The following is a 22,040-nucleotide window of genomic DNA, read 5'->3' on the forward strand; positions in this document are numbered from 1 at the left end:
ATAACAATGATTTGAATAAATAAATACTCATAGATAAGTGTCCTCCATCATGAGAAATGTTTTTTCATTGGAGCGGGTCTTTAGTTCATTTTCCATAACTGGTCCCAACCACTTTTTTTCAACACCCCAGCGAGCAATGCCAATTAAGCCCCAACTGGGGAAAAGGTGGGCTATGTGGGTATTGACTGGACATGGGCTAATTTTGGGTAAACTTTAGAGGCCCCGTTAGGTTTTGCTCACATTGGCCCCCCACATGGGGTACTTGTAAGGGGCCTGCAAGAGATCCATATCGGCTAATCGGTCATGGGAATAAACTGAGTAAATGTAACAAGATCCCATTTAGTTTGGGTAATTTAAATTATTTCATTCTGGATCTATATCAAATTGACAGTTGAGGATCAAATCCACAGTTGTTGAGTAAAAATGCTGTTATTTTAAAGAAATCCTAAGGGTTTAAATGCGATTCCGAAGTTGTCAAAACAGAAACGGCGACTATCCTTCGCGAGCTGCAATTTGATTGGCTGTCTCCGTGTCACAACTTTATACGGGTGGCTTCTTCTGAAGAACCGGAAGTGGTTGGCCGCATCTGTGACGCAGCAGCTCCGTCCCCTCCCTCCAGCAGTCACTCTCACAGTAGTCCGTGATTCCGTGTTGGAAGATGGCTACAGAGGACCGGACCCCGGTCAATGAAGGGTTCCGGATTTTTGTGTTGTGCGTGTTTTGGTACACGGTGAGCTCGGGAGGCAACGTGGTGAACAAAATCATCCTAAATGGGTTTCCATACCCGGTCACTGTGTCTCTGTTTCATATATTGTCTATCGTCGTGTTTTTGCCGCCGTTCTTGCGGGCATGGGGAGTCCCTAAGATAGAACTGCCGAACAGGTATTATCGATGGTACATCCTGCCTTTGGCTTTCGGAAAATACTTCGCATCTGTGTCGGCTCACTTCAGCATATGGAAAGTGCCCGTTTCGTATGCGCACACCGGTAAGTTCAGTGTTTTTCTTTTCAGAAACAGAGTCTAGCCACCTGAAACCTGTCAGCCAGTTGATGATGTGTCGCTACCGTTTGCTAGTGTTAGCTTGGTGGCTAACACCGGACTATTGACGAGTCGGACATTTAAATGGCCTCCGAGCCGGAACGTCCTGGCTGCAACTCGTTAAAAGACCGTAAACGTTTTATCATTTCATTAGTTATTTTACTGAAGCTACGTGAACTAATCTGCTTTAACTATGTTCGGACAGCCAGCTGTTGGCAAGCTAGCTAAATCAAGAAATATAGCATTGTGCTTTTCTAACATCAATGTAATCAAGACAAGTGCAGGTGGTTATTATAGTGAAAAGTAGAGTTCGGTCAGGATAAATAAGCATAGCTATTCAATTAAAGAAAACACTCAAATATTCTGAGAAAAACTTATTTTTTTAATTATCTCAAGTAACTTAAAGTAGACCTTTCTACAGTAAAACATTATCGTTTAATTGTGCTATCTGTATTACAATATGTATTTAATTAGCATAATCAGTACTAAGCTACCTTTTAAAAAATTTGAAAAGTGAATTCAGCCGTTCAAAAAATAATCAAGTACATTTTCCTAAGTTCATAATAACTTCATATTAAACCTGACGCTTCAAACATGTTCTTGTGTTTAATGGAAATATAACTTTGATAGCTTTTTCTTTTTACTTATGCTTTTCAAATCATTCATTTATTTGGGAATCAGTTAAAGACAACATTTTTAAAATGCTAAATGAAACTTACTCATGCATGTTTTTTAGGTTTGCTACTACAGATTTAGTAGAAATAGTTTAGTATTGGTGAAGTTATGTATTTCAGTCTTCTATAGTTTACTAATTATAACTGAATAGAGTTATCTGAGCTTGGTAAAGTTTAACTTAATGTCATATCCACTAAATGTGTTGTTACTGTGTATTACTATCTATTTACTATTTGTATTTAGTTCCAGGGAGGTATGTTTGGAAGTTGTCTGAACTGTCTGAAAACCGGTTTAGATCAAAGTGCTGAACTGAAGAAAAATTGAGACGTCTTCTACTTAAGTAAAATAAAATGTGCATTTACATGCCTCCTAACACCATAAACTGGAAGTAATGTGCCGGATTCATTGTAAAGTATGTGCGATGCAGTGGTGTGTTACAGTATTTCAGTGAAGCATGCAAGAAGTGACACGTGTATTGTTTGACATAGGCGTGGGGTTGGTTGTGACAAGAGCTTTTAATTGTTCAGACTTCACTGTTCTACTGCATATTCTCTTCTCATTTAGCTATTTTAAAACTTTTTTTTTGTCTCTTTCACAGTCAAAGCCACAATGCCAATATGGGTTGTGCTGCTATCAAGAATTATCATGAGAGAGAAGCAAACTACGAAGGTGAGTCTCTATGACGTGGGAGACGCAGCACAAGGCTTTTAGACCAAGTCATTCGACAAGAAATAAAGTATTACATTCTGGAACAATAGTTTTTTTGGGGCCATTCTATTTTACTACACTAGAAGTCCAAGTGCAAAACTCCTGTGTAGTTTTCATAAAGCCCTCCTTATCTACTAATTTCAGGAATAAGTATATCAGCTAGATAGCTAACCCAATGAAATGAGTTAACATAGATATTTGCTTGCTGTCTGGTGCGTCATTCCGTCTTTCTTCGCCTTCTGCATTCTACTTTCTGTGCCAACCACACCTCCTTCTGAGTAATCAGACTCGACTTCATAAAGGTTTGACTGGGATAACTGGTTTAGAACATTTTGGAAAATTAAAATAAATATTTTTTTCTTGCATCTCTGTAGGTGAGAACTAGTGCTCTTGCAAGATTACATTTGGTCTTTAGTTTCTGTATTTTATTTTTTTATTGGGGGGGGGGGGGGGGGGGGTTATGGACATTGCACAAAAAACTATGCTGCATCTCAGATTGCAGTCATTTTATCGTCACTTGCTCCACTTATAAGGTCGTCTCTTTGTTAGAGCAGTATAGAAGTTTACAGTGCTTTTTTTAGGAAGCGCTTGCGATAAGATCTGGCAATTTTTCTCTTAAAAAATAAGGAGAGTGAAGAAGATCCCCCCATAAGTAATCCCTTTGTGTCACCTTTTTGAAAGCATAAGAGGGAAACAGTGTTGATGAGGCTTAGTCTTTTGTCTGTCTGGAAAAAAATAGTTTAATTTCCGAGACTTTAGATTGTTTGAGTTCCTGAGCTAGCTAAATGGAATTTTTTTATGTGAAAGCCAAATAGCAAAAATAATGTAGTTGTTTAAGAATTGTGGAAAATTTGTGAGTATCAGACATGGAACAAAGTGCATACATACTGCCAGTCTAAGAAAAGACAAAATTAAGGGCTGTAATTATTACAAAATTTCTGATTGTATTTTAGTAGCTCAGCTGTCAAAAGGCTCAGTGCAAAGGTCTGTGAGTGACTGCAGGTCCTTTATCCAGAGGTGGACAATTTTAAATGTCACATTTTCAACTTTATTGTAAGGCAAAACTTGGCTGTAGCTTCACGTTTTTCCATATTTTACACGTTATCGGGTCTTTTGCATCAAAGATTGAACATTCGGAGCTTTAATAATTTTGCTGATCTAATCCTTGAGACCTCAGTGTAAATGTGAACAAACAAGTTGTGGGTCTGACATCAGCTTGTCATGTTTACTTTGCAGCCCAGTGTTCAGACAGTGTGGGTCCACAGGCAGAGAGAGGGTTTACACTGAAGGTGGGTCTCTGTGGATGCAGAGATCCCGTTGGAGGAGTTGCATGTTTCCAATGAAACCTTCAACGTCAGCACCTGAGAAGTTTGATTGGCAGATCAAGCAGAATTGCTTCAGCTCTGTCTAATCACTTTGGCCAAGTTATGGACTTCTTTTCTTTATTTCCTTTGTATCAATAACTGGATCACTGGTATATTGGACTGGGGTCTCTACAAATATAAAGATTTACTGCTTTAAATAGAGAAAACAATCTGCTGTTTTTCAATAAAGAAGTTTGGTTTGGTGTTGCAATTCAAGATGGAGATATTCTATAGATTCAGTTATGTGTTTTGTAATACATTGGGTTAAAATTACTACAGGTATGAACTTCTGTCTTGTCCAGTTAATAAATAATTTTAAGCCTTCATTTAGTAGTGAAAAGAAACATGAGGAGGGTATCATTTGTACTTATAGCAGGGTCGCTAAAGGTTAAAAATTTATTTAAATAGTATCAATGCTGTGAAAAGTTAATATTTACACACTTAACAATTAAGCCAAACAAGAAACTTAACAAACATATTCAAAACAAGTCATTTCTTGCAATCAGATACTTAACAAAAGTAGGCAAGGCAAGGCAAGGCAAGTTTATTTGTATAGCACAATTCGTACACAAAGTAATTCAAGGTCCTTCACAAAACAGAAAAGTGCATTAAAATCACAATACATCATAGAAATAATCAACATAAAATTTACTTTAAAAGAAAAGGAAGAAAAAAAAAGATTTAAAAAGAAAGGAAGGAAAGAAAGGTGCAGATAGGACCTTTCAGTCATATACACGGCTAAACAGAAATGTTTTAAGTCTAGATTTGAACATGAACACAGAAGAGGCCTGTCTTACGCCTTCAGGGAGGCTGTTCCAGATTTTAGCTGCAGAATATTGAAACGCTGATTCCCCTTGTTTAGTTCTGACTCTGGGAATCAACAGGAGGCCGGTCCCTGAGGTCCTCAGAGTACGAGATGGTTCATATGGCACTAACATGTCAGAGATGTACTTTGGTGCGTGGCCATGGAGAGACTTGTACACAAGCAGAGCTGCTTTGAAGTCTATTCTTTGAGGTACAGGGAGCCAGTGCAAAGACCTGAGCACAGGACTAATGTGATCATACTTCCTGGTTTTGGTCAGGACTCGAGCAGCAGCATTCTGGATGTACTGAAGCTGTTTTACAGCTCGTTTGGACAGGCCGGTGAGCAGGCCGTTACAGTAGTCTAACCTACTGGAGACAAATGCATGGATAAGTATCTCCAGGTCTCGCTTTGAGATTATGTTTTTGATTTTGGCAATGTTTTTCAGGTGGTAAAATGCCGCTGATGTAACTGACTTGATATGGCTGTTAAAGTTCAGGTCAGAGTCCATGATTACCCCTAGATTTCTGACTTGATTTGAGGGTTTGAGAGACAGAGAATGAAGGTAGCTGCTGACAATTTCTCTTTGTTTCTGTGGGCCAAAAACAATAACTTCGGTCTTGTCTGAGTTTAGCTGGAGAAAGTTGTTCTGCATCCACGCGCTGATCTGTTGGAGGCAGTGGTTGAGAGAATCCACTGGCCCATATTCACCTGTTGTCAGTGACACATAGATCTGAGTATCATCTGCATAGTTGTGATAAGATATGTTATTACTGCGTATTAACTGCCCTAGTGGCAGCATGTAGAGGTTGAACAGAAGGGGTCCCAGGATCGATCCCTGGGGCACACCACAATTCAAGCCCATGTAGTCTGAGACACAACTCCCAATTTCAACAAAATATTTCCTGTCTTCCAGATAAGACTTGAGCCAACTTAGGGCAGATCCAGAGATGCCAACCCAGTCTTGGAGTCTGTGCAAAAGGATCCCATGATCAACAGTATCAAAGGCAGCGCTCAGGTCTAGCAGGATTAAGACAGAGACTTTTCCATCATCAGTGTTCAGGCGGATGTCATTGGTTACCTTGATAAGAGCAGTTTCTGTGCTATGATGGGGTCTAAAACCTGACTGGAAAACATCAAACGAATTGTTTAATAAGAGAAAGTCAGTGAGCTGTTGGTAGACAACTTTTTCAAGGACTTTTCCTAAAAATGGCAGATTAGAGATAGGTCTGTAATTATTCAGTACAGTGGGATCAAGACCGCTCTTTTTCAGGAGGGGTTTAATGACTGCAGTTTTTAAGGCCTCTGGAAATATTCCAGATTGAAGAGACATGTTAACTATTTGAGTAATTGATGGCAACACACTGTTCAAGACAGACTTTAGAAATCTAGTGGGTAACACATCAAGGCAGCATGTAGACGAGCTCAGACGGGTGATGGTCTCTTGGACAGTTTGGTCAGTGACAGGTATAAAGTGAGTCAGCTTAGAGTGAGTAGGTGGCCGTTCGATAGTTATATGTGTTGTGGAGTTGATGGCTTTTTTAATGCCCTGAACCTTGTCATTGAAAAATACAGCAAACTCATTACATTTAGGTGTACAAACCAATTCTATTGGTAGCTGGGTTGGGGGGTTAGTTAATCTGTTAACTGTTGTGAACAGGATACGAGAGTTGCTGCTGCAACTTCCAATTATTTCAGAGAAGTACCTTTCCCTTGTTCTGCATAAGATCTGGTTATAAGCGTACAACTCCGCCTTATATATTCCATAATGAACCTGGAGTTTTGACTTGCGCCACTTTCGCTCGGCTCTGCGGCACTGTTGTTTCTGTGCCCTGACTAGATCATCATTCCTCCAGGGAGCTTTCTGTCTATGTTTTCTCAATTGAACTTTCATAGGGGCAATGGCATCCAGAACATTCAAGATGCTAGAAGTAACAGAATTCAGCATTTCATCAACATTGGCACCAGAGACGTTTTCAGGGTTTATCATTTCTACAAACTGTGCCCTAGTGCTCTCATTTATTTGTCTCCTTTGGACAACTGCAGGGCCAGGCGGTGGTTTGGGAGCAACAGACAGGTCAAAGAATACACAGAAATGATCAGAGAGGGCGACATCAACCACACTGACATTGTAAATAGTAACCCCCCTTGTGATGAGCAGGTCCAGAGTGTGCCCTCTGCTGTGGGTGGGGCAACTCACATGCTGAATTAGACCAAAGGTTTCAAGGACAGCATTGAGCTCTTTTGCATTTCTGTCATTGACATTATCAACATGAACATTAAAATCACCTGTAATGACTAGACCATCAAAGTCTGTGCACACAACTGAGAGCATTTCAGTGAAATCATCAATAAAACTTTGGCTGTGCTGAGGAGGTTTGTACATAACTATGCAGAGTAAGGGAGGAGTTTGTTTTAACTCAATCTTAAAGGACACATACTCAAATGATGAAAACACACCAAATGATAGTCTGCGGGTTGCAATATTATCTCTAAACAGTGCAGAAACGCCTCCACCCTTTTTATTTTCTCGTATTTCCGATTCATGTTTGTAGTTGGGGGGAGTTGATTCGACTAGAACTATGTTTCCTGTGTTTTTGTCAAGCCATGTTTCAGTTAAAAACATAAAATCAAGATTAAAAGAAGAGATAAGATTATTGATTAAAAATGATTTGTTGCATAAAGATCTGACATTGAGTGCAGCAAGTTTGAGATTAGTTTCCTTGGGACTGGTCAAAACCTTCTTGCAAGGGATGTGAACTAGATTTCTTTGATTGGACAGTCTAACTGCCCTTTTTTGCATTCTACGTGGTGCAACTACAGGTATATCACCAGAAGGAAGCTGTTCATCACAGGGCCCCAGTTTGACATAACCTTTCCTAGGACACTGGGGGCCCGTTTCATCCTAGCTCCGGGGAATAGCACGTCTAGAGGCGCGCAGGAGAGGTTGAGTTGAGGGTAGTTTGGGTGATGGACCGGGAGGAGTGGGAGCTGGACGGGATTTGGGTGAACGACGGAGGGGGCGTGTTGGAGGGGGTTTGGATGAAGGCCGTGTTGGAGGGACTTTGGGTGAAGGATGAGGAGGGGGCGCTGGAGGGGTAGGAGAGCTCCTGTGTGGTGTGAGGCTCACAGGTGTTAGGGGAGCCATCTTAATTCCTGACTTGATGAGGCTATCAAAATGGCTAGGTAGGGCCATGGGTGAAAGTGGGGGGGACGAAAAGGAAAGTGAGTCTTCACTCGGAGTAGACGTAGCAGGGGGCGCCCACAGCTGGTCAGATGGTGGAATTTCTGGGGCCAAATCTGGTGGTTGTTGTTGTGGTTCTGCAGCTGGGTCCTTAGCTGGCGGTAGTTGTTGTGGTGCTGGTGCAGGTGAGTCCTTAGATGGAGGTGGTTGCTGTAATGCTGGTGGAGCTGAGTCCTTAGGTGGAGGTGGTTGTGGTGCTGGTGCTGCCGGATCCAAGTCATTGACCGGTGTTGGTGGAGGTAGTTGTTGTTGCCGTTGTGCTGTGGTTCCTGGGACACTGGCTCGGTCCTTCCTTACTGCCTTTTCAGGGCCTTGGCCTCTATGCCCCAGAGCGTGGAGGAGGTTCTTCACTAACTCTCTTGCTCCACCTCTGTTCAGGTGTGGGCCTCTTCCCATGAAAAGGTCCTTTCGCTTCCAGAATGTATTGAAGTTCTCAATGTAATGCAATCCTCTGGAAGCACACTCTCTGGAGAGCCAATTGTTCAGCTGAAACAGACGGCTGAACTTGAGTGACACCCCATCGATGTTAGGAAGAGGTCCGCTGATGAATGCTTCAACCTCTACTTTGTCAATCTCTTCAAATAACTTGATGAAGTCTTTTTTCAAACGTTCGGACTGTTCTTTTCTGATATCGACAGCACCTACATGGATGATTATTCGTTTAACTCCTTGGTACAAGACTTTAGATAAGAGTCCTGTAATCACTGGAACAGTAGAACTTGGGCAACATAAAGTTTGCATTCTTCTGTGGCTGACTCCACTGATAGCGCCATCTCCAAGCAGCAGCGTATCTCTGACCTTGACGTTTGGCACAGATTTTCTTTCTGCCTGTGCTTTGTTTCCAACATTATGACTCCTTCTCTGTGGTCCAATTTCACTGTGTTCTTCAATATCACATTGTGTTAGGGGTAAAAATCTGTTTGTGAGCTTTATTTCGGATGTTCTGTCATCTTTACGCTTTGGCTTAACACAGAGTTCCTCCGCACAAAGTTTTGGAAAGGACACAACATCACTCAGGTCTATGTCACTGTTATTCTTCTCGTTTGTGGTAAGAGCGGGCTTCTTACCACCCGATGTTACTGGAAGGGTCTTGTGAAGTCCATTTTCAGTTTCCAAAGTAAATATCCGTGTTTGTAGCTCTTTTATTTCTTGTTGGTAGATCCGACAGCGTTCACAGTGGGAGTTTGTTTTTCTTCCTCTTCCGGACATGTCGCTGGCTTGTCAAAAATATTGATTTGTATAGGTAGAAGTCACAAAAAAGGATGACCAGTCTGATATTCCAGGATGTGTGGAAGAAGTAAAATGATTAAAAATGATTAATTAAATGATTAAAAAGCAAATAAAGCAGGAAGCAGCAGGAGCAGGGAAAAAAGCGTCTGCACTCTTTTGCAGGGGGAGGAGCAAAGTAATTAGATTTGTAGATGTATGATAATTATGATTCCATATTCTGTGTACAAATATAGCTTAAATATTGTGTTGAAAAAAATACAAGAAAGTTTGTCAAGTTTTAAAGCATACGAAGAGCTCATTAGTGCTGCTATAAGATAACAAACATTTCAATGAAGTTTTAAATCGGACGCCTAAAGATACTCAAATCCTTGTTTTTTGAGTCACGGCTAAGTGTTTGTGCATTTTTACACAACTTTGGCATTCCAGAGTGTATATTAAAAACCTGTCTACATGAATGTTCATTTAGTTTTGTGTCTGTGTCCCTGCAGGTGTACATTTCTTTAATTCCCATCATTGGTGGAGTGCTGCTGGCCACTGTGACTGAGCTCTCCTTTGATGTTTCAGGATTAATCAGTGCTCTGGCTGCAACACTCTGCTTCTCTCTGCAAAACATTTTCTCCAAAAAGGTCAGTTATCATCATGTTTGCTGCACGAGCTCATGATCCTGTTATTAAAGCATAATTATGTTCAAATATTAAACCGCTCTGATTGGGTTTTTTGGGGTGTTTTTGATGTCTGTTTGAAAATGTGGATGTTTTACATACTTTTTACTTTAAAAAAAAAGTCTTGCAACAGGAAGAGTGCTTCTACTAAAAACCATAATTGATTACGATTTCTCTAATGAGCTATATCAAAATTAGTGTCATGCTACAGTCAACAGTTCAGAATGTATCATTTACTAACAAAAATTCAACTTATTTTTAATTTGTTTATTATTTTTTGGCATGAGCCGCTAAGTATCTCTGAAGATGACAAAGAAGTCGACCCAATATTAACCTCACCTATCCAGCTGAGCGCTCAGCTAAGCCGGATGTTGTTTTATTCGCCGTATTCAGCAGCAGTAATGGAGCTGTCCTGAACAAGTCACCAGATAGAATAAAGATGTCAAACGTTTCAACTGTTTTACAGCAGTCTAATTATTTCAAGACAATCCCTAAGATTAGGAAAGAATAAACGAATACTTTTTCTTTGTGTTGTTTTCATTTGTTGGTTTTAAGGTGTTGCGAGACACAAAGATCCACCACTTAAGGCTGCTGAATATTTTGGGCTTTAATGCTGTAATCTTCATGCTGCCCACTTGGGTTCTGGTGGACCTTTCTGTGTTTCTTGTAAATGGAGACCTGGTGAGTAGCGATCTATATTTTTCTGTGGCTTCTTAAGGCATTATCCTCCAGGTCTGATGTTGTCTACTTTCCTTTTAGTCGGACATCTCTGGATGGACGGGCACTTTGGTCCTTCTGCTCATCAGTGGCTTTTGTAACTTTGCCCAGAATGTGATCGCCTTCAGTGTTCTTAACCTCATCAGTCCACTCAGCTATGCTGTTGCTAACGCCACCAAGAGGATCATGGTTATCAGCATATCTTTGCTGATGCTGCGCAACCCAGTCAGCTTCTCAAATGTCTTGGGTATGATGACGGCCATCGGTGGAGTCTTCCTCTACAACAAGGTGAGTCGAAGATTTTCACAAAAAGTTAAGATTGACATTAAAATAGCAATTTAATTTTTTATCAATGAGTGAGTGACCACATGATTGTCTCAGCTCGTCTGAAAAAAACGTCATTTTCTGCTCTCCTTAAAGGCCAAGTATGATGCTAACAAGCAGAAGAAACTCTTGCCGACCACCAAGCAGGACTTTGACAACTCAGTGCTGGAGAAGCTCCAAGCCAACGGGTCAGTGCCTTTCTCTCACGGTTTAGAGGAGCAGCACAACTGGAACAACGTGCTGACCGACCACTTCCAGTACAGCCGGCAGACCTACACGTCAAACTACGGCGGCAAACCCCAGTATGTGGTGTAGTGGAGTTTGCCCTTGCTGTGGGTAGCTGTCATAGACATTACTGTGTGGAGACCCCCCCCCCCCCCCTCCCAGCAATGGAATCACCTCAAGAAGAAAAGGAAGTGGCATTTGTGGAGAAAGGTTAGAGAGTTAAAAACTCCCTCGTTCTTTTTACAGTTAGGAACATTATTTATTACTTTGGTACCTACTTTTTAACATAGCTTGATAGAAAAATAACATAAATCAGCCACGTTGTGCTGTAACAAAATCTATTACGGTTAATTGATTAGTAGAAATCTATTTTTGTTTTGTTTTATATCCAGCCTGAGTTCATTTTTGCTTGTTTGTTCTGTAGTTAGTTTACCGTTTGTCAAGTTGTACCAAAAAGCGAGTTTGACATGTGACCTTTGATACAAATTCAGTAAAAATATTATTGACTGTTAGTTTCCTTTATCAGGCTGTCCAAGAAACAGTAAATACTGTGTAGAGGTGGAGACTTGTTGGACTTCATGTAAAGCATTAAGGGGGTCGTTTTTGTTGCATGGCTGCAGACCCCCAAGCAAGATGGAGCCGGTGGAGAAAATAACAAGTTGGGTGGATGTTCCTACCATTGATTTAAGTCAATGCATGTTTTAAGATCAAAACTATATCAGATGATGTGGAAAATAAAAAAAACCCTCCTTTCTGTAGGTATGATTTTCCTGCAGAGGTTTGCAAGGTTACAGTGCCGTCAGTCTTTTTAATTTTTTTTTTTGTCTCTTCCCTCGGGCAATAATGCATAATTGCATTGATCAATATCATGACCTGTTCATTAACGTTCGGCTGCTTTGCTATCTGAACGACTGAAGACTTAGACGACTGCTCTTAAAATGCTAAAGAGTTTGAAGACTTTTCTCCACATCTGCTAAAAGCTGATGTCGATGAATGCTTTTGCACATTAGGGTTGTGTCTTTATGATGTGAAGAGGTACAAACTGAACAAAGTCGACTCATAAATGATGTGCAGTAACTAAATACTTCTGTGCTGTACTTTGTTTGTCTCTAAGGCCATCAATGGAAATGTTTTCTTTGTAGTGGTAGACATATTATTTTAAATTATGTAAAACATTTTCTGTTGGTTAAAAAATATTTTTTATTTGGAAATTTTTTTTTATACATTTTTTTTTAAAAGGCCTTAGTCAATTTTGCACATCTTTAAAAGACTTACATTAGACATTTGTAAAGCGACTGTACTTGAAGGAGTTTTGAACAACTTTTGTGTCAGTGGACAGGTGTGACTGAAGGTCAGTCATGCATTAAATTAGAAAAAATAATTCCTATTTGCTTTATTTCTACACATCTTGGGGTTTTGTGGACTTTTTAAGATGCAAACCTCTTTTTCTGTCACCATCCTTATTCTGAAACATGGATGCCTAAAACATGAAGTCTCAGCTTTTGCTTCTTACATCCCATAAGGCGGGGTTGTTAAACTGCCATCAGTTTTGGAGTTCTTTAAAATACTTTATGAGCTAAAGTAACTAAATGAAAATAAATAATAATAAATGTTCAAATAAACTATAAAGAGTTACATTGATGTCACTATTTAAAGTCCTCATATGTTGTTGCTGCTTATAGAAAAGGCTCAGGTACCTGATGGTAAGAATATATTTTCTGATTAATTGGACAGTTTTTTTTCCTCCTAATGAAATACAACATATTAATACGAGTTTATCAAAAGTTGATCTTTGACCAACAGATGTATTGATTTTAATTAATTTCATGATTAAAGGTTGATCAATCATTTCCCCTAATAGTTTTATTGCCATGAGAGGCAAACATATCATTTACTGATTATCAGTTATAAAAGTATTTGCCCACATTCATTTAGAAAAGTATGACATAGTATAAGGGCCACCTTAAAACGACAAAAAAAAGAAAGTCGTGAATTTTTAGAAAAAAAAGTCATAAAATAATAAGAGTGAGATGTGCATTTATGAAAAAGATTCAATGAATTACAAGAATAAAGTTGTACATTTAAAAACTATTTTACAGGGAAAAGTTTCTATCATGAAATGTAACATTTGACTTTTAAAATGCTCCATTGAAGATGACATTCATGCTGCTGAAATGGGATGGGCATCACACTGCTCAAGAATTTTGCTAAATCTGCTTCACTTTTTTGTAAATGTACAACTTTACAACCCACCTTTTTCTTGTAAAATTACAACTTTTTAAATAAGTTTCCTTTTTTTGTGAAAGGCAGATTTTTTCCAAATCATTTACAACTTTATTCTTGTAAAATTTCCTAATGAATGTACAACTTTACTCCCATATTTTCATTTTTTTTTCCTTTTATGGGGGCCCTAATACTCTGTTATAGGAAAGAAAACTCATTTTACAGCAATTGGACTATGATTTTTAAAAACAAAGGGATCTAAAATCAAAATACTGCTATACATGTCAGCACGAATGTGCTCCCCCAGTTTTGCGAAAGATTTTGATTGTCTTGTTGTAAACTGTCAGGGTTTCAAAAAGGAACAAACACTAAATGAAATGCTAAGTGTGATTGCTGTAGTAAACCAAATGGACATTTTTACAACCTCCAGGAATTAAATTCTAATGTGAGATTTTGGAAAAATGTAGAAATGATGAGAATCTGAGTTATTTTAGAGGGATTTTAAAATTCTGGGAAAGACATGATTTTTTTTTTTTATTCTGTCTCATTTGTACTTTTTAGCTGCTCTTCTATTTCTTTGTGTCCTTCTTCATGTTGCCAAGAGAGCTGTACTACTTTTCATGCCGGTGCCCCAATGGGACAGAGGCCTTCTTTGAGGGGAGAGGAGGAGGGGGGGGGGGGGGTATTTCAATTAAAGCTGGGATTCAGGAAATGTTTAGCTTTACATTGACTTCCATCAGTGGAAAGGATAACTGGCTGAAAATGTGGCCACGTGTGAACGTAGCAAACGTAGATTCTTGTTTGTAGTAAAGCCTTTTTTTCTACACAGGATGTAAATGATGGCATGTGTGTAAATGGGAGAAATCTTGTAAAATGTGTACAGATATTTTTGTGTGTCATAAATGGATCTTGAAACAGAGTTTTTAACTTAAACTATGTTTATAGATTTTTATTTATGGTGTCATTGTACAAAAATGTTGTACAAAGGTGAAGATGCACAGAGCTGTGTTGGCTTGAGTTTTGTAAATATTTTCAAAATGTTTGGGTGGGAGGGGATATAAATGTATTCTGAAAAGCAAAACTTGTCTTGATCATTTCTGCTTCCGGTTCTGGTATGATTACATCTCATTCTTTAAGAAACAAAAGTCTTATATTGTTGAACAATGTTCATGTTAAATTCAAAAGCAATAAAATCCCCAACCATAAATCAATAAGATCCATGAAATGACTACCCATTTATTATCTATTATTAGTTTGTTTTTGTTTTTTCTTTAAAAAATGCTTCATAAGAAGACTTGTCCCCTATCTGAATACTTTGTCTTACAGCATGTAAGCCTATCACGGTCAATTGGAAAAAAATAAGTAGTTTTATTTAATTTCTGCTTTGCCCCCTAGTGGCCAAAAAGTGAAGGACATGCATATTTTATGTTGGTGAGAAAAGAATCTGCTCAAATGTTTTATTTGGAGCTTCCATGCAAATGTCGTGTTGGCTTTAACTAGATAGATAAATAGATGCCCTTATTGCCACTGTCCACTTGGACAATAAAATTGGAGTAGCCACCATTCCAGTGCAAAAAGAAATCTAACAAAGTATAATAGAAAACAGGTCAATATGTACAAAGGAAATGTGCAAATATAAAAAATATCCGTAATAATATGCAGAGTGATATGTAAAAAAATATAAACATGTCAGATGTGCAAAAACAGCAAGAATTTAAGAGTCTGTTAAAGAACATCAGGCCGTTTACATTAACAAGTGGCTCCACAAAGTCAAAACACTTGAAATCAATGAAACTTAGCTTTTAGTACAAAATGAGAATGTTTAGTGGTTTCTTTTTCCATTTCAGTCTTGTGCAGCACGAGAAATCCCTCATCTTTCTCAAAATAATTGTTTTACTGAATCTTTGACATTCATTCTGAATGGATCAACAGTTTTTAAACTTTTTAAATCCTTCTTCTGGACAGATGTGGGAGACGTTGGACAATACTTTAAGCTTCCATTGAAGGAAACTACGAGAAACCTGTTCAGATGGAAAAGAAAGTGTTACATTTACAGTAAAAGGTGAAAGGCAAGGTTTTGGTCATTTCTTATTATTGCACTTCAGAGACCTCGTCTGTGTCAAACAGTTTTTGACCTCAGTGGAAGTGGTGTGAGCTAACACTCCAGATTTCAATAAATATTCCTTTTGCTCAGTTGTTCTGAGGATCTCATGCAAATGTGAGCCCAGACAAGCAAATATCTCCGTCTGTCCGTCAGATTTTTAGAGCCTTTTGGCCCCAAAGCTTGCAGCAAAAATTCATGTATCGAATGCAAGTGCCGAGTCTGCAGAGCTTAAAGTCTGGTGGAGATTCTCTGAGTTACAGGGGGTGAATTTGACAGTGGCAGGCAGCTGAGTGATGATGTTTGCATTGCACATTAACTGGGTGAAGACGTGCCTGTCGGTCACCATATCAGGACATAGCAGTTTCCTTTGCGGTAAAGGAGGGGAAGTGCGTCGATCCGTGCTGCGCCTCCTGGTTAGACTGAGTAGGCGTCGTAGCAGGGACCTCCTGAAGAGGATGTAGATCCAGGGGTCCAGGATGGGATTGACTGAGGCAGCTCTAATGGCTGCTAGATCTGCTCTGTGGTCGATTTTGAAGCGGTTCGCAAAGACTCGCACCTTAAGGGGAGCAAAAATATAAGCAGTTTAGCTTTTTGAACTCAAACTGACAAAAACATTGATTATGGAACCAAATTCTACATTGTTAAAGGTCAATTTATAATATATCACATTTATAATCTTGATAACCATAGTTTCTCATCATGAGATGTTCAGTTTAAAAGTTTGACTTCAGTTTGATCAGATTTAGCCCACTTTTTCATATTCGAACATTATTAGGTTAATTACACTCTGTCAAGGCAGTTAGATTCTAAAAATGAATGTTAATCAAAAATATGAATGTAAATTATTAAATGAAAATGTAAAGTTATGTGTTAAATCTAAATATAAAAGCATAAATATGAACATTAAATAAAAAATATTAGCAATATTTGACAAAAATGTACCAGTTTTTCATTTAATTTCGTCATAGCCTAATCAACGGAATAAAAAAATATGTTTTTTTTTCTTTTTCTAATCCTCTTTATCAAAGCTCATTTTCAATATTATAATTCTTTATCATTTACGTTGATTTAGCTTTTAAGCAGAAAACAGGAACAGTTCTGCTGACTTACCACCAGCGGGGCTGAGCAGGTCAAAACCACCACGGAGGTCATGACCAGCACCGCGATCATCTGCGTCTCAGCAGCCGAGGACAGCGCCTTCCACCTCTGCCGGGCGCTGGCTCTGGTGACCGGCCGCTGCACCGTCCTCCTGCGCATGAGCAGCAGCGTCCCGCACACCGCCAGGTTCAGCGCGATGGTGCTCAGGATCAGCAGCAGGCTCACGACGCCGTACAGCGCGGAGTACGCCACCGCCACGCGCTCCTGCGCTCTCCAGTCGATGAAGCACCAGGTTTCGGACAGCTGCAGCGCGCTCTTTGCCATGCCCATCATCGGCAGGCAACAGAAGAATATGTGGGAGATGTAAATCAAGAAAAGAAACTTCTGCGCAAAGCAGCGGTTCACTCCCCAGCGTTGGTAGGTGTACGGGCAGCAGATGGCCAGGTACCGTTCCGCTGCCATGGCGCAGATGATGCTCAGTCCGGTCAAACTAAAAAACAGCAACAAAAACGAGTGGAAGTCGCAGACACGCTTGTCCTTCAGCACGCGCCGATCCAGATAGTTGGCTATAGTTAGTGGGCTTGCCAAGCAGGTCCCCAGCAGGTCCGTCACCGCCAACCCGCACACCATCGTGTAGAAAGCCGAGGATTTCTTCTCCTGTCGTGACACCGAGAGAACCACTATTGCAGTCAAATTGCCCACTGCGCCTCCAACAAACATGAGAACCGGTAAAGCGATGTTTGTCCGGGCAGAGGTTGAATTACCAGGAGCAGATCCGTGCGTAAAGTTCAGGGTTTCCATCGCTAGTAAATCCTCGGCGCAGGCTGGCGTCTGTTTCAAATGTGTTTCCCAGTCTGTTGCGCAAGCGGGAGCGCATTTCCTTCTCAAGCACTCACCACAGAAGACAACAAGCCAACGAGAGAATTCCCTCTTGTAGTCTCGTCCCCTCTGCGTTCCAGTAATCCAGAGTTTGGCCACTGACGCCGATAGACGCAGCAGTGTGACCCAAGAGGTAGGTGGGTGGGCTGGAATAACGAACCACCCTGCACTGACACGTCTGACGGATGCAGTGGACTGTCCCAGGAGAGATTTCATATTTCATTTCACAGCAGACATGCCGGAATTTGTTGAAGACCCACGAGGTTAGCAGGAGGCTGAATGAGTCAGAGGAAGAGGATACCCCATCAAATGTACACACTAAAAACCCCATAGTTAAAAAGTAATTCCAAGGTTGGAAAGTGACTAACTTTTTTCTGGGTTATTTTAACTCAGGAAAAAAAAATGGTTAAAACAAAATTACAACAACCCTAAAAAATAGTATTGCTCCAAAAAGTAACCCAAATATATATCCCAACACGAATAGCCCAAGAATGGGTTGAAAAATTAACACAATTGTTTTAAGAGAGTAAAGAAGGAAACGTTCTTTTCAAAATCATGTTTAGTGAAATTCACAAATCTTTTTGGAAATTATGCAATTTTTTTTCTTAGATTATTTGTAGATAACATTTGAAGCAGTATTTGGGGGAATCTTCCCTATGAAAAAAAACTTAAAGCTCTATTATTCCTTTAGATGTTCAAACCTTTCTTTAACCCTTGTGCTATCTTAGACGACCCCACCCTTACATTGATGTGTTATTCCTACCGTGACAAAGGTGGATAAAGGTGGAAAGATTTCATGTAATCCATGGACACCAGTGAAGATCACAAATCATTGAAGAAAAAAGGTTCAGCGCACTAGTGGGTCTAGATGACCCAACTGCCAATGTTAAAGTGCCTAGGATAGCACAAGGGTTACAAAAAAGGGCTGCTGTTTCTTGAGAAAAACTGGAGCCTTAAAAAAGAAAAAAAGCAGAATACTGATAAAGCATTGCTCTTTTGCTCAGTTTTGAAATAACTTTTTACTGCTAACATGTTTTGATGCGAATCTGAAGATTGTGACAAAAACTGCTTTAGGAACACATGAAAAATGGGTCAAAAGAAGAACTTCGTCTTACTTCAATATTCAGCGTAAGAAGGGATGAACTTTGACTCAAGAAAAAAATATAGTTGACTAAAATGTAAAAGAAAGGCTCAATGAAAAAGGCTTAGTCATAAAAAACTGAAAAATCAAAAGACTTGCAAAAGCATGTTTGCAGTTCAGAGCTTAACAGAAGGTTTTTGGGTAATAAGAGAGACAGAAAAAAAACCCACAATAATATGCCTAAATAATGTTAATGGGTAAACATAAGGGTAAACAAATCCTAACCCTAGAATTCTGGCAAAAAGGATCTACAAGCTGCACTTTTTTGATATTTATAAAACATTTCTGTTATTGAAATTTTATTGCCTCGTTTTTTGCTTTCTTCCGTGACTTTAATTTTTTTCAGATGACCTGAACCATTGATATGTCTGAACACAATGCTGTGAAAAACCTGCATCAAGCCACTTCTGCTCCAAACTTAATGTAGCATTTGTAAACCAAAATACAAGTGAGTGTTTCATTTAATAGCAGGGAATAAATTCAAGGGTTAAAAATTTGAAGAGAAAAAAATAGCACAAGTAATATTTAAAAAAACAGCACAATTTACATGAACGTTTTTAAAAATTGGAATAAAAAGAAACAATGTGGCCATAAGATCAGAGTAGGGCTGACAGTACTCTGACACGTCATGGATAGAAAAGTAACGGAGATGAGAAGCAAACTAATGCCCACTCAGGAACCGTTCCACATTCCTTTAAAGTTGGTCAACAAATGACTGTTATTTTATGCAAAAAATATTATTCAATTTGATTAAGCAGATGAACATATTTATGTACAAGCCCCCCCCCCCCCCCCCCCCCCCCCTAAAAAAAAAAAACTAAACAAAAATAAAAAAACTGATAGTCTCAAATGTTTGTTTGTTTTTGTTGACTGCTGTGTGCTTGTCTGCACCTTTTCTTTATTTTTTTTTAGGAAATTTGTTGAAGAGTTTACTCCAATCATCTTTTGATCTATTGTAAAGCGTTTCCAGTGGTCTTTCAATTCAAACAAATTCAATTCAATTCAATTCAGTTTTATTTATATGGCCCAATATTACAACACAGTTGTCTTAACGAGCTTCACTAAGTGCACAAAACAGAAAATCAGATGGGCTTCATCCAGATGGAACTGAGGGACAGCTTGGGGTGCCAGACGACCCAGAGGCGAGGTCAACGGCCAAGGACGGGAGCATGGACGAGCCAACTGGAATCTGGAATCACTCCCGCTCCCCCAGAGGGGAGTGGGAAAGAGAACTGAATGATAAATAAAGGATCAAGAATAGATGAGAAGAGAAGTAAATGAGAATAGTGGACAGAACCCCAGTCTTAATTCAAACATTTTAATAGTAAGTTGATATTTTTTAGATAAAATATTTCTGATCTTAGCTATATTCCGCAGTTGAAAAAATGCAGTTTTACAAGCCTGTGATATATGACCCTTAAATGATAAATAAAACCCCTAAGTTTCTAACTGTGGAATTGGAGCTTATATTTACTCCATGCAGGGAGACTATCTGATCAGATAGAGCATCTCTCAGGTATTTAGGACCTAGTTTGATGACCTCAATTATGATCATCCTGTTTTTAGGCCAAATCAAAAAACCCTTTCTCGTTTTCTAGGACATAGTTTTTGCAGAGCGACAAGAGCTCATTCGAAATTCACCTCTGAGTTGTTGTTAAAATGACCCAAAACACCATGATCATCAGAGTGGGTCTTTAAGTGCAGACACGCGAAGCTTACTGCAGTAAATACCAGTAAGAAAGAAAAGAAGACAAAACATTTTGCTTCTATTCTCAGCAACAATATCAATGTTACTTAAAGAGAATCAACTTCATCCAGCATTTGTTCCAGTTCTTTGTTGTGCTTCATTTCTTCTCCATGACAAAGTTCTCAGGTGCCCCAAACAGAGAAGACTGTAAATGTCTGAGAGAAACAACAGCAAGCTGATGGACAGCTGGAACATACGGGACGTCAGTGCGCTCAGTCCTCTGCAGCCTCACAGCCATCACACATTCATTACAAGGCGACTTCTGTTTATAGGGAAGAGCAGCAGAGAGCGGTTTCTGTCTGCAGCTAACCTTAAAAGACAAAACACCAGACTCTCTCAGAGCTGCGTTCAACTCCACCAGCAGCTGGCAGACTGTAAATAACAAAGCTATGCCAGGGCCTGGAAACTCAGCCATGACTGGAACTTCTTTCAGTTCTCGGTGAATCATGGGATGTTCTGGCCCGTACAGCCTCGTTTATATTGCTTTTAACTGCAAACAGGTAAAGCTGGAGCCATAAATGTGATCTGCTCTGTGAGTAATCAGTCCAGAAGAACATGTAACGTTCCTTAAAAGGTCTTCACAAAGACATTATCTGCCCGTCCGAGTATCTTTAGACTCTTATGAGGCCACTTTATGTTCTCCACAATATTGAAAACAATGAAGGCTCAGAGTTTATAGATGACTATCTTTATAGTCTGACTACCGTACCTAAACCAAACACAGTAGCTGTGAGCTCAGCTGCCTCAAGTCAGTGACGTAGCTGCAGCTGTTGTACATAAACTGTGTTATTTCAACAACTCAGAGGTTTCTTCATCTTTTTTTTGCTTGTAATTAACTCTACAATATTTGGACTGAAAATTGCTCATCTCTGTTCCCAATAGTTGGTTTTGTTCCTGAAGGTTTTAAGTGGTGCAGAAAGGCTTGTAAATGACTCCATGTGATGACGTTTTAAACCACGTTCCAACACATGACAACATGCTCCAAAACGTGGGATTTCCCACCAATGGCTGGTTGTGTCAAAAAAAACAAATCTCTACTGAACTTTACAAATTAGCATTCCTCCAAAAAATCAATAGTAAAACAACCCTTACCGTAAAAACCCAATCATAAAAAACTAAAAAAAAAAAAACTGAAGCTTTTACATCTACATGTTGTTTTCAGACAGGTTAGTTCATTAATGTGAATTAGTGAATGTGATTTAGACTTTTCTTGATATGCTAGTCATTTAAACTTTCTGCAACTAAAGTTTATAGTTGCAGAAAGCTAATTATATCCCTGCTTAGGTTTGTGCCAGAATGTAAATAATGAACCCCGTCTTTTTTTACATAGAGAATAATATTCAGTGTAAAGAAATAATTATTGCAAAGTCTGGTTTTTCAAATAAACTACAGATTTTAAAAGGCTTATAGAAATGAAAAACAAAAATGTTTGCACTTAATTCTGGAGAAGAATTAAGTGCAGCTCTCTTCAATAAGTTGTCCCTATTTGCTGAGAAGCTCCTCCTTTAGTAATTTTTCAGACTCATTTTAGCTTGATTAAATGTGAAGGCTTTTCATTTTTAGACCTTCTTATTGTTAAATCAACTTTTTCCCCGTGACCCGAAAAGGGACGTAGAAGGTTAAGAAAATGGATGGATAGATGGATGGATGGAGGAGTTGGCCCCTTTTGGCTCATGTATTGACCAATCAGTAGTTAACTCTATAAGGAAGTGGTACTGTTCACTTCTGGAGGACCAAACGGGAACCTGGTTTGGATGTTTATCCCAAATAAATTCTTTCAGATGCAATTACATAGAAGATGCACAAAATTTAGGATATGAATTTAATTATCTTACTACTTAAATCCATATCTATCTGAA

The 22,040-nt window shown here is 39.2% G+C and overlaps 2 protein-coding genes across 2 annotated transcripts; one reads left to right on the plus strand and one right to left on the minus strand.

Moving 5' to 3' along the window:
• The first annotated feature begins 570 nt into the window (after window positions 1-570).
• On the plus strand, window positions 571-14,293 carry slc35e1 (solute carrier family 35 member E1). The gene is made up of 6 exons (XM_023954229.1): window positions 571-986; window positions 2,312-2,382; window positions 9,550-9,687; window positions 10,279-10,404; window positions 10,483-10,728; window positions 10,861-14,293. The coding sequence occupies exons 1-6, from the start codon at window positions 659-661 to the stop codon at window positions 11,077-11,079; spliced, it is 1,128 nt and encodes a 375-aa protein (XP_023809997.1). The 5' UTR covers window positions 571-658; the 3' UTR covers window positions 11,080-14,293.
• A 482-nt stretch (window positions 14,294-14,775) lies between these two features.
• Window positions 14,776-17,441, minus strand: LOC101159811 (prostaglandin E2 receptor EP4 subtype-like). The gene is made up of 2 exons (XM_004067968.4): window positions 16,427-17,441; window positions 14,776-15,872 (listed from the first exon to the last, which is right to left on the minus strand). Exons 1-2 carry the CDS (start codon window positions 17,213-17,215, stop codon window positions 15,510-15,512), a joined length of 1,152 nt encoding a protein of 383 aa, XP_004068016.1. The 5' UTR covers window positions 17,216-17,441; the 3' UTR covers window positions 14,776-15,509.
• Between the last annotated feature and the right edge of the window lie 4,599 nt (window positions 17,442-22,040).

The sequence above is a fragment of the Oryzias latipes genome, chromosome 4 (genome assembly GCF_002234675.1).
Source record: "Oryzias latipes chromosome 4, ASM223467v1".
Classification (NCBI taxonomy): Eukaryota; Metazoa; Chordata; class Actinopteri; order Beloniformes; family Adrianichthyidae; genus Oryzias; species Oryzias latipes.